The 13,482-nt window shown below is 34.5% G+C and overlaps 1 protein-coding gene across 9 annotated transcripts in view; it reads left to right on the top strand.

The window, feature by feature from the left end:
- UBR3 (ubiquitin protein ligase E3 component n-recognin 3) overlaps positions 1 to 13,482 on the top strand; it is a 248,075-nt gene that overhangs the window by 171,249 nt on the left and 63,344 nt on the right. For all 9 annotated transcript variants that reach the window (XM_074399504.1, XM_074399496.1, XM_074399495.1 and 6 more), the window contains one exon: positions 1,013 to 1,098. In XM_074399504.1, the coding sequence (XP_074255605.1) occupies positions 1,013 to 1,098 (86 nt within the window). The remainder of the gene's footprint in view (positions 1 to 1,012; positions 1,099 to 13,482) is intronic.

Raw genomic sequence — 13,482 nt, 5'->3', positions numbered from 1 at the left:
GTTTTAAAATAAAATAGGATAATAGTCTGTCGTGCATTTGGCTTGCAAAGAGTAAGCTTGAAACTGCTTTTTTTCTTTTTTTGAGTGGGACGGTATCTTAACTGTTAGGGTCAAATATATATCTTGGATATAAACTAGTCTATTCAGTTTTGGTTGTAGAACATAAAGGTATGTCTAAGGGTATTAATACTGTTGAAGAAAAATGCAATTTAAATTCTTTCTCAGAATTTTCATTTATTATTTCGGCATAATTAATTGGTTCTTTTACTGTAACCGTTTTTGAGTAAATCTTTAGATTCTGCATTAGTTTGATTTTTGAAATGTCAATTTATTAATTATTGCTATTTTGTATGCCAATAATTGCAAAATACCTTGCAATTTCAGGTCTGTATGAGCAGTATTGATGTTTAGCCATGTCAGTAGTTACACAGTGCATTTTAATGAAACTAGTTTTGGAAGTCCACAAGAGAGACTGCTATTAAATTATATGTGTTGTTTGTAGCCATTTCTGTATTGGTGATTTTGTTTCTTAATGCTGATTTCCAGATACCATCTAACCTCCAGTGAATGATAACCATTCATCTGGTAGAAAAATTGGTATGCCCTTGAGTTTTATGTGGCAGTAACCACCTACATAGTGGCTGACATTGGAGTAAAAATTCTTTCTTTATATTCATAAGCAGGTTTATGAAATATGTTGCAGTTTTTTTCTTAAGGCCTAGTTTTTATTATTGTGCCAACAGTTAGGACTTTGCAACAATTACACCATGCTGTGTGCAATATTTTGCAGGTGTAAATATGAGCATATAAGTAAGGATGCATAAATTGTTCCCTTTTTATTTCTAAATAGCAGATGAAATACGGTTATTACTGATACAACATAAAAACTGCTTTTGCAAATAATAAAGTTGAAGAACTTTATTATTTAGGTTGATTCAGACATACCAATATAGGAAATTAAAAAGAATCTTCAGTTTAATGACTGAGATATATTCTAATGCTTTACTTACAGAACCAATTTGGAGCTTGAATTGATTCATCGAGGAGGCAATTTGTGTTCAGGTGGTGCAAGCACAGCTGGCAAAAGGTCTTGTTTAAGTAAGTACTAAATAGTGTTAAAATAAAAAAAAATTTTGTCGTTTTTGGAAGTATTGGCAGGTAAAGTGACCTTTTGGTGTAGTTTCAAATTCTGTCTGTGTTATATATGATCTATTTATATAATAATATATACTTTAAGTGGTCAATCTTGTACTTAGAAGAATCATATAAATTTTTAGCTCTTTCTAAATTATGATTACCTAGCAGATAAATGTGATGCTAAGTGACGTGGTTTATACTATTTCAAAATTAAAGCACTGTATTATTCTCGGCTATAAAAAATTGTTCTTAAACTTCAATTTTCTTAAATAATTTTTACACTGAATTAAGAAAATATTTTTATAAAGACAATATATATTGCCCACAGATTTCTATATTATTGCTATTAATGAAGATATTCGTGCTGTATTTTAATGTGTATATTAAAATGTGTTAAAATTGCAGATGTTTGCTTTTATTTATGTATATACTTTATGTTATAAAATGAGTATAATTCTTTAATCTTATTTCTAAGGATATATTTGAGAGAAGTGTAATTTGTAATTTAAAGTAGGGTTTTCATGAGCATGGTTTTGATGCTATCTTTTTTAGTTATTGTTTAGATAATTAATGTGAATACTAGGAATAATATTATTTAATGTCACCATATAGCTGATTATTGGCTTCGGATCATGATAGTTGTAATATTACCTAATGTGATTAGTATAGGAAATGAAACTTGTTTAAAGTGCATAATATATTCTTTTGAAAAATGATTATATTTTCTTAAATACTAAAAAATAGTAATTATTAAAAATGTTCAATACATGTTGGTTTGTAAACAAAACATGTATTATTTCAAAAACTGTTTATGTAATTTTGAATTGATTTCAAAGCAAAGGGATGACCAAAAGCACTTTAAAATTTCTGACGTAAAAGCAAACGTATGTGAACTTTTAACTTGGTTATCTTTTAAAGTCATATAAGTTGCACTATAATTTGATATTTTCTTTTGGATTGTCACTTTATTCCTAGAACTTAAGATTTTAGAAGGTTTTATTTTTGTTTGTTTGTTTTTACCAAGTATTAGTAAAAATTGACCCCTTTATGCATTCATCTAAACCCTACTTCTACTCAGTGCTTTACCAGTATGTTTCAAAGGAAGTTGTTGATACATGGGAGTTTTAGTTTCTAATCCATTTGAATTGATATATATTAATCATTTTAGTTATAGAAATTATTTCTTCTTGTTTGTTATTAATTGATGTTTGGCATTGGGTGATGATATTCTAGAAACTGTTGTGTTGTAAAGTGTTTACTTTAGTAAAGGGTTTTCTGTTTTTAAAAATCTAGTTAATTTTTTTCCTCTGAGGCATTTAAATTTATCCAGAGTCTTATAAATAATGAATTTATCCAGATTCTTGAAAATAGTAATTTTCTAGTGGTAATCACTTCAATTACCAGAGTGAATTTTGCAGTTTAAATTGTTAAATTTATAGTTACTTCCAGACTTTTGCTTCTTTATTTTTCCCTTTAGTAAACAAGAAATTATACTGTGCCAGTATAGAGAAAGTCATGTTTATCCTAAATATGTTAATATTTTTCTGTTTTTATATGATTTATTATTTTTCAATTGCCTATGTTATTTATCTTAATATTAATAAAAGCAGCCTGTAAGTCATATATATAGAATATGTTGTATATATATAAAATCCCACTATCTTACAAGTGTATGAACTTAGTATTTGTTGTTTATTCAAATAAAGTTCAAACTTAAGTTGTACACCAGGACTTAAATTGATGATGATTCATGGAATCTCAGTGCAACTATTTCATCTTCCAGTGTAATGCCAGTGGTATTTTTTTTTTTTAATTTTGATCTTTTTGGGAAAAATGTATACATGTATTCACATTTTCCTTTTCCCATTGATTGCTCTTCATTACTTTTTGAACATCTCATTTTTAATGTTTTTTTTTCTTCTATTATGTCTTTGAGGAGAGTGAGTGAGGAAATGCTCCACTGATTAAGCAAATGATGAGGGAACTTTTTTCATCCTAAGAATACCACACTTTTGGAATACTGTTCTGTTATAACTTCTTGATGAAACTGAAGATTTGTCTAGTCAAGAAAACTTTTAATAAATTTTGTCTAGAAAGGATCGCATAATGCCTGGTATATAATAACAGACACACACACACACACACACACACACACACACACACACACATGCACACACGCACGCACCCACACACTTATTGGGGGAGAAGGGAAGAAGATTGTTCTTTCTCCAGCAATGAAAGCAGAAAATATTAATGGCCAAATCCCTACTGAGAAATAAAACTGAAGTGGAACAATGCTACTCAACAACTAGATCTTCAAACATTTTTAAATAGTTGAAGGTAGTTACCACTGTCAATCAGAATAAAAGGTCAGTCCTAGAAATACGTGTCTGGGAAATTTTCCATAGTAAAAAATTACCCAAATTAGCTCACATAACAGTATACTATAGTATTTTAATAGTACCCTAATTTGTCATTTTAAAGTTTATAAAGTGCTTTCACATAAATTATTTAATCTTTAGAATCACCATGTGAAATAGGTGTTATCTCTTTTTCATATAAAAGGAATCTGAAGTTCAGAGTGATTGCCTTGCCAAGTCACACAGCTGGAGAATGTCAGAGCTTGCACTTGAGTCCAGCTCTTCTGACTCTAAATTCAGTTATGTAAGATTCATCTCCTGCCCTTAAGGCTCCCAAAGGCTGCAGAACTTTTAAGACCTTTTACCCATTGGTTTAGTCAAAGACACTACTGTACAATGTTGCCTTGGATCTTTCTAGGCCCTGCTGTGTTAACTCTCCTGTTAATCTTGTCTGTTTTCTTTTGTTGGCCTTTTACTGTCAATCATTTGTTTTTGTTTTCGTTTTGAGCCACCTTTTCAGACATTTTTGCAAGTCCTGAGTCCTTCTGCCCTGGATACCAGTTAGTTCTCCTTTATTCCTTGCTAGTTTGCTTGCTGGTTCCCCTTGCTCTTGCTATGAGTCATGTGTGTTAGCTCTCATATATAGCATAGCTGTTGATTCCTGGGTCAGAGCTCTAGAACTCCTCCTTACATACCAGGGAAGGTCAGGCATTTCTGACCTTGTATTCAGGAGATGATACTGGTTCTAGAGACTGGTACTCATCTGCTGGACTTGTATTCAGCAGATGAGACTTGTTCAAAATACGTGTCCACCAAAAGCTTTACTCATTCCAGCAGTGAATTTCTTAGAACTTACAGCTTTGGTAGACATGGCATTTGACCAAGACTTTGAAAGGTAAGTGAGGTTTAGAGTTTTTGTTACAAATTGGTATATACGCTACGTATCACCAACTTGATTAGCAACATATGTAGGATAAAGCAGATGTAAGAATTAAAGGCATAACTTACTAAGAAACGTATTTTATTAAGCTTACTATATTTCTTCATTCAGGTGATTTGAAAATAAATATGACTATAAATTCTAGTGAAGTTCATATGCTTTCAACACATTTTTGGCATGATATTCTCAGTATATTTCTCAAGTAGAAATTGTTGAAACCATTGGCAATGCTGTTTGATAAATTATTAATATTGGAGCATAATAAAAAACATTCTTTTATCTGTAGGTAAACATCTTTTCCTATCTTTGGGCCTGTCTGAGAATTTCTCTGCTTATTACTGTCATTTGACTAAGAAACCATAGTTCATGTCTCAAATGGATTCCATTATTTTATAGAAGATAAAAAATGAAACTTTAGTCAAGAGAGGATAAGGCAAACTCTTGCCTTGGCATTTTCATTTGGGAAATTCTGACTTAATTTTATATAAGCTATGACCTCATCAAGAAATTATGCATAGTCATTGCCGTAAATAGTTTCTATCAGAATTTGCTATTCATAGCAAGCAACCCAGCTTAGATCTGTGCAGGCAACTTAAAATAGTTCTATTTGATCAAAGAGTGAATTTTTAGTGAATTTAAAATTATAGAAAATTAGGCCAGGTGCGGTGGCTAACTCCTGTGATCCTAGAATTTTGGAAAGCCAAGATGGGGAGGATTGCTTGAGTCTAGAAGTTGTTAACAGCCTGGGCAACGTAGGGAGCACCTCATCTCTAAAAAGAAAAAAAAAAAATAGGTGGGTGTGGTGGCATGCACCTGTGGTTCCTGCTACTCAGGAGACTAAGGTGGGAGGATTGCTTAAGCCCAGGTGGTGGAGGCTGCAGTAAGCCATGATCGTGCCATTGCATTACAGCCTGGGTGACAGAGCAAGATGCTGTCTCAAAAAAAAAATTATAGAAAATTATTTTGACCTTAATTCCTCCCTGCAGTTATGTAGCATAAAGATGTTGTTAAACAAGGAATGAGTTTTTACAAAATTACTCATTTCTTTTTGAGAGACAGGGTCTTTCTCTGCCACTCAGGCTGGAGTGCAGTGGCACAATTATAATTCACAGCAGCCTTGAACTCCTGGGCTCAAGCATTCCTCCCACCTCGGCCTCCTGAGTAGCTGGGACAGCAGACACACACCATCATGCCCAACTAATTTTTAAATATATTTCTTTGTTGAGATGGGGTCTTGCCATATTGACCAGGCTGGTCTCAAGTTTTTGGCCTCAAGCAGACCTCCTACCTTGGCCTCCCAAAATGCTGGGGTTATAGGCATGAACCACTATGCTGGCCTAAAATTACTCTTAAGTAATCTGACCTTTTTCTTTAACAGTTAATTTAAGTTCTAACGTTGATGGCCTTTAAAGGCCTTTTTCAAATTTAAAAATAGCAATTTCTGCAAACAGATTGAATCACAATTTTGTTCTATTTTTTTGTTACAACAAAAGAGGAAAATTTGACCATCAAATTATTATAACCATCAAAAGGTATACGTTAATAGAAAAATGCATAAATGGTCTCCTGAGACTAGTTATTGATCAGATTTGATGGCTAAAAGCTGATTTTGTGGTATTTGGGAATGTTTCATGTTCTGAAGAGCAAGTTGGTATATATTTAGGGCCAAGATGAAAGATGGATATATGGTGGAATAGACAACAGCAAACTAGGAGTCATGGGCATCTGCTTAGGCAAGACATTTTATGTTTTTGGCTTCAGTTTCCTTGTCTATAAAATTTGTGTGTTAGACAGGATGATCTATGTCCTGAAAGATGTTCACGGTTAACCCTGTTATATGCAAAGCTCAAATCTGGAGCTTTTTCCCCATTAATTAATATCATTAACATTAAGCATAAAAGGCAAATAGATGGACTAGGAGTTATACTCTAGCAACTTTAGAATTAATACTTTATCTACAGTCATAGATTATAGAATAAATCAAGGCTTGGAGTTTTGTTCTTTTGACCCATCTTGCAAATTCAAAAGATTTTGGTTTTGTCTATTTTATTTTGCTCTTCATTTCAAGTCGTGCATAAATTAAAAATAGAGCTGTCAGTGAAATCATATGATAAATAGAATCAGAATCTTTACGCTAAAAGTTACTTAGGAAATCACCTAGTCTAAATGTTATCTAGCTCAGGCATCTCTTATCTACTATTCCAATCATTTGCTCTCTCTGCTTGAACACTTTCAGAGATAAGGAGTACTTGTTGGGATAGGTGAGGAGTTTGGTAAGGATGGTGATATTAAACGGCAGCATAGCGTAAACTAGAGAGTGAGATTCTGCTCCTCATAATACTCAATCTGAGGATTGTTACAAGAATTCAGTTTTATAAGATATATTCAGTTTCTGTAGTTTGTAAACCTCAGCATTACTATTTCTCCTATTTCAACACTACAGTTGTCAAATTTGGGGGGTGTGGATAAGAAGAAGGAGCAAGATAACACTTAACCTTTAGCTCACTTTTTGTCTTAGTCTATAACTATATACTATAGACCAGGTGGCTTATATACAACAGAAAAGTATTACTCACAGATCTGGAGGCTGGGAAGTCTAAGATCAAGGTTCCAGCAGATTTGGTGTCTGGTGAGGACTTGCTTGCTTCCTCATACATACTTGTCTTCTCACTGTAACCTCACGTGGTGGAAGAGGCAAGAGATCTTTTTGGGATCTCTCTCTCTCTCTCTCTCTCTCTCTCTCTCTCTCTCTCTTTCTTTTTTTTAAGAGCACTAACTCCATTCACAAGGGCTTCCTCGTGATCTAATCACTTTCCAAAGGTCCCACCTCCTTATGCTACCACCTTGGGATTAGGACTTCAATTTAGGAATTTCGGTGGGACATACACATTCAGTCCATTGCAGTTTTTTTAAAAGGGACTTGACAAACATTCTTTTTACCTGTTCAGAGGTGAGATTAGGAGGACAAAAGGGGATTTATCTCCATGATAAAGTTTATCTGTTGAGAACAAAATATATTGTTAATTTGGAGAGGATTAGAATGTGGCATGAAAATTTAAGTTAGAGTGGTGCCTTTAACTTTTCTTTAAGGTCTTTCTGAAAGTCCCATGATTTGTGACTCAAGTAGCCAGGCCTTTCTGTATTTATAATTTGGGCATTCCAGGAACTAAGTACCATAGATAGTAATTTTCAATATCAGGACATAGGGTTCTTCAGATCTTACTTGGCTTAGGGTAAGGCAACTCCTTTCTTCTGCAGTTAAATGGGAAAAACCCTACTCGCATTTTAAATGAGGTGTTTAAATAAGACCTGAGTTCATGGAATGTGCCTCTTTGGTAAGGAGGAAATTAGGAGACCTAAGAGCTAACCTCTCTCTTCCTCTTCCTAGGACTACCCATATGCAGAAGCACAGTTATACCTCTTCCTGCCTGTTACCATCCCAAGCTGTGTTGTAAAGGGAAAAAGGGCGCCTTTTAGTCACTTACACCTTACAGTAGTAGGTGAATAATTTGATGAAGCTAATAACAATACTTGTGGATACTTGAGGTAACCAGAGAATACTGGCATGGTGTGTCTGGGAGTGAAGGCATAGGAATTCTGGGAGGCAAAAGAGGAACACAGCATGGAAAGCACAAAAGTACTAAAAACAGCCTTTTTCTTCACTGTCTTCCCTTCCTCATGTGGCAGAAAAACCTCTCCAAAGGAAGCAACACTTCCCCACTCTATTCCCAAACTCTCATGTGTCCTTGGTGACAACATAGCATACAGTACTGGAAAGAACCCTGGGTTGGAGTTTGAAGATGTGGACTGTAGTCTATTTGTTAGCTGTTGGACTTCAGGAAACTAGCCTAACTTTTTACCTTATTGTGGAAGTGAGGATGATGGTACTTACTTTGACTATCTGATATATCCATCATAGTTAATGTAATCATCAAATAGTGTTAGATATATGAACTAAAGTGTCTTCCATGATATGTTATTATATATAATAATTATTACTAAACTTGTCTTTTAACAGCTTAAAATTCTTTCACAATTGCCACTTGATTCTCTGCCCTGGCTTGCCTGGAGTTCTTAGGAATGGGTTAGGGAGACATGAGTGAGCTCCTGTCATTCATGGCATCAACCTTTTGTCTCTTGGGAACCAGACCTACAGATGTTCCCTTCTTGTTGGACATGCTCCCAGACCTCATTTAAGGAGCTCTTTACCATCTCTTCATGGCTGCTTTCTTAGGGATGTACACAGGAATCAGTGGAAGCTGGCTTTGCTATGAGAGGTGTATACTCACATCTGTTACATTCACCTTAGGATAAGTGGTCAGAACAATTTCCTCAGTTTGATTATTCAGTAGCAGAGAAAGGGAGATCCCCCCCACCTCCCATAATATTTCAGAGAGTCATTTGGCTAGTTGAACTTTTTTTTTTTAAGGGACAGGGTCTTGCTTTGTTACCCACGCTGGCCCAAAACTCTTGTGCTCAAATAATTCTCCCACCTCAGCCTTCTGAGTGGCTGGGACTACAGGTATGTGCCACCTTGCGTGGCTGAGGTTTTTTTCATTGACAATGATCTAATCAATGATGACAAGACTGATAAGGCTGAAATCTTGAATACAGACCCAGTTAAGTTTACCTTTGATGCATTTTAACAGTGGTACAATTTAAGATAGAACCAATTTATGATAGTCTTTAGGATAACTCTTTAATATGTATTTATATATTAATGATCAATATGAGTATAGTAAGAAATAACCTATAAGTTTTAGATTTCTTGCATGTTTAGAAATAACTGACAGAAACACACAATTTCCAGGATAGTGCTGGAACATTTGTTTCAAAAGCATTTTAAAAGATTTTAACATATGACAATGTTGGTTTTACTTTCTTTAAGTGGATATTCCTAAGGCCATAAAAACTGGCATAATTGTGTGTGTGTGTGTGTGTGTGTGTGTGTGTGTGTGTGTGTTATTCATATACATACATGTGAAACTCAATTATATAATAAATTTGGAGTTATATTTTTATTTTACAGTTTTTTTGTTTTTTTTTTTTTTTTTTTTTTTGGTAAAATAGTCTTACCTTAATGTTGACAAAGGTAGAAGGATTTTTTTTTCTTTTTTTTGAGACGGAGTTTCGTTCTTGTTGCCCAGGCTGGAGTGCAATGGCACGATCTCAGCTCACCGCAACCTCCGCCTCCTGGGTTCAGGCAATTCTCCTGCCTCAGCCTCCTGAGTAGCTGGGATTACAGGCACGTGCCACCATGCCCAGCTAATTTTTTGTATTTTTAGTAGAGACGGAGTTTCATCATGTTGACCAGGATGGTCTCGATCTCTTGACCTCGTGATCCACCCGCGTTGGCCTCCCAAAGTGCTGGGATTACAGGCTTGAGCCACTGCGCCCAGCTGGTAGAAGGATTTCTTAAACCTTACTTATTGGTTCTACCTAGGAGTACTTATAATTAAATCTTAGATTTTTTTAAGGACAAACTGGTCTTTCAGTGTTGTTTTCTCAGTTTCAGTAATGATGTGTCTATCTGTGATTAAGCACATTTTAATTCTTTAGACTTGTCACAGTTGTAAAGAATTTGATTAGATATTGCAGAAAATAGAATTCTTTATCCCAGGTGGGTTGTCACATGGGAACCAGCATGGGAAGAAGATGGTAGGAGCAAGTAGGTCAAGCAGTGCTTTAGTAGTTAGAGTTGAGAGGTCAGTCTCTTTTGGGGAAGTGAAAGTAGGGCTGATTAATTGGCCTACTTCTTGGTAACCGAACCAATGTGTCATTGTGACAGAAAGGGAAGAGTAGAAAACCATCATGAATTTTATGCTTATATTTATGATTTTTTTCTTAGAATTATATAGTGTTCCGCCTATTTTTAAAAAAATCCTATTATATGTTAAGCACTTGTGCTAGCCTAGGAGGTACGAAAATGTAAAGACACAATTTTCTTCAGGGGGATCTGACCATCTAACAGGAGAAGAAAACGTGAAAAATAATTACAAGACTATGTAAGAGATGTTGAAATAGAAATAGATAGCACGAGGTACAGAGAATGCATAAAGTAAGGGGATAATCTGATTTTTCTGATATCAGAGAAAACCTTACAGAGCAGCACATGAACTAGCTCTTGAAAGATGGATTGAGTTGGCCTGAAGGACAAAACAATGCTTTTCTAGGCTGAGGGAACAGCTTTCAAAGACATGAGACAACATGACACATTGGGGAATACTTGAAAAGAAAGGAAGGAAAGTTAAGAAATAAACCTGAAAAATAAGATGGACTAGCTTATCAAGGACTTTCTATTCCTGTTCCTTCAGTGGTTCACCAGTCAGTTATGAGATATTGTGAACAGATTTATTGATTAGAGAAGTTGGAAGGGGTGAAACAAAAGGCATACAGCTGAGTGAGCATTCTGTTGAGCAATTTAGGTGAAAAACAGTATAGTGGCAGAATGGAGCAGAATAGGATGGATCATAAGAGGTAGAACCAGTAGGATTGGTAATTAATTGGATGTGGAGGCCAAGGCTGTGGGAGAGGACTCCGAAGTGTTTCCTTGGATGTTTGCATGGGTAGTTGTGTCATTGACCCAAATAGGAATTATAAAAGGAAATTAACATTGGAGCTGGGCTGGGCTGTATAATCAGGTTAGTCTGTATATATTGATTTTGAGGTGCATTTTGAACATCTAAAGTACTAGTGAGCCTTGTGAATTGTTAACTTACAGGTAGAAGTGGGCTTGGGTAAAGTAGTGTGTTCAGAATGAGAGGGAAAGAGGACTAATAAAAGATGCTTTTTCCTTTTTTATGAGAAATGTGACCTTTGAGGGTTCATTAGCAGAAGAAGAGCATATAAAAGTAACTGAGAAGCAACTGGAAGAAAGCCAGGAGAGAGTGGTACCAAAAATTAAGGAAAGAGGAGAGAAGAGAGTTAAGAATATATGTTAATATGTGTTTGTAGAGTGGTGGTTTTATGTGGCTACCTTATGTGTCCAATGTATAATAATCTCTAATTTCAGTTGTAAAGTTTATAAATATTAAGTTGATTTCATATTCATAGCAGCCATGTATGTATCTGCCTGAAAGCCCAACTTACACACATACTATAGATTTATACTATGACTGTAACTACTATTACTATATACTAGACCAGAAAGATGGTATTATGTTTATTTTACAGACCATAAAACTAAGTTTAGGTAATTTGTGTAAGGACACATGGCTAGTACAGACTTGGATTCAATCTAGGACTTCCTGGCCCCTCCTGAAAAGTGGTGCCTCTACATAGGTAGAAATCACAGCACACTTATAAATGAATTTAAAGGTATTTCTCATTTCTAAACCTTTTTATATATGTGGATCAAACTTTAGAATTTTAAAATGTGTTATACTAGGAAAGGAGTTAATTATTCCTTTTTGTTATTGTTAGTCCAAAATTTAATAATATGCTTTCTTGATATAATTATTTTTTCAACTTTTAAAGTGTCATGCATGCAGTTGGTAGTTAAGACATTTTTTAGTTTTTAACTTTTTGATTATGATCATAGATTCTCCCCATCCTACATCTTTAATATTTGTCTGGTATAAGCGGTGTTTTTTTGCTGCTAAATGAATATTAGAGTTCATTCTTACTGATAAGACTAAATTTTGAAAGAAATTAAAAAATAACAATAAATAATGAATCGTATCAATAAATTGAAGTTATTAATGGTTATTTGGTCAGTTCTCTGAGAGAGAGAGAGAGAGAGAGAGAGAAGGAATTCTGTACTTGTATTTAATCATAAAAACCCCAAGAAATAACTAAGAAGTGGCAAATCTTGGATCCTACTCTTAGCTTTTAGAATAACTATCAACAGTGAACTGGCAAAGTACTTCCTTTCTCTGGGCCAATTTTCTCATCTATAGAATGAGGAAATGATGAAAAACTTTTCTTCTAACATTTTGAAATTCTTAAATTTTGATAGGGATTAGGAAAATAGGTGAATATAACATTTTCTGTGCTGGCTGTGGTTTCAATGCAAAACAGGTTAGTATAATTGCAACTTCTATGTTTTTGATTAAATTAGGGAAACTAAGATAATCCACCTTCATTTTGGTAGGAGATATTAAAATGAGCCCTTTGATCAAGTTAATATCTATTTAAAAAGAATGCAGAACTCCTTACTGTGCAACTTGAGATAATATTTTTCTGTGAGAAGAATTTAGTTTTTAAAAACATTTTTAGGTTTTCATTAAAACACTCCTTAAAAGTGTAAATTATATGCTTAATAATCTCTTATGTATAATTGAATTGAAATAAAAGAAAATTTACCAGTCTCTATTCATGTTTTTCCTCTGCTAAAACTTCCCATGTTCTCAGTATCATCTATGAAACCAGGTTACTGGAAAACCGGAAATTTGAGAAACTTAACTTGTCTCAGAAGTGGGGTTAATAATATTACCCACCCAGTAGAATTTTTGTTAAAATTAATTGATGTTATTAATCAATGTAACATAATGGCTGGCACATAATAAGTAACTCAGTCATTAATCGAATGAAAAAATTTAAGAAAGATTTAGGCTATACATTGACTTACAAATAGGAGATGAAACACGGTAAGGTATTTAGTTTTTTCTGTTTGTTATAGAGAGATCAGATTGAAATTTACAAAAATGTATTTTCTTTATCTTGCCCCGCAGAGTAGAACATTTATTTTCCTCAGATTATAGCTCTCATATATAAAAATTTATTTATTTTTTGTGGTGAGATGGAGTTTCATTCTTGTTGGCTAGGCTGGAGTGCGATGGTGTGGTCTCAGCTAACTGCAACCTCCACCTCCTGGGTTCAAGCGATTCTCCTGCCACCATGTCTGGCTAATTTTTATATTTTTAGTAGAGATGGGGTTTCATTGTGTTGGTCAGGCTGATCTCAAACTCCTGACCTTAGGTGGTTCGCCCACCTCAGCCTCCCAGAGTGCTTGGATTATAGGCATGAGCCACTGCCTGGCCAACAGCTCTCATATGTTTTATAACAACTTCACAAAACTGTACACGTACACACATACATGCATAC

The sequence above is a fragment of the Saimiri boliviensis genome, chromosome 5 (assembly GCF_048565385.1).
Source record: "Saimiri boliviensis isolate mSaiBol1 chromosome 5, mSaiBol1.pri, whole genome shotgun sequence".
Lineage (NCBI taxonomy): Eukaryota > Metazoa > Chordata > Mammalia > Primates > Cebidae > Saimiri > Saimiri boliviensis.
This window is presented reverse-complemented; position numbering and strand designations above follow the sequence as displayed.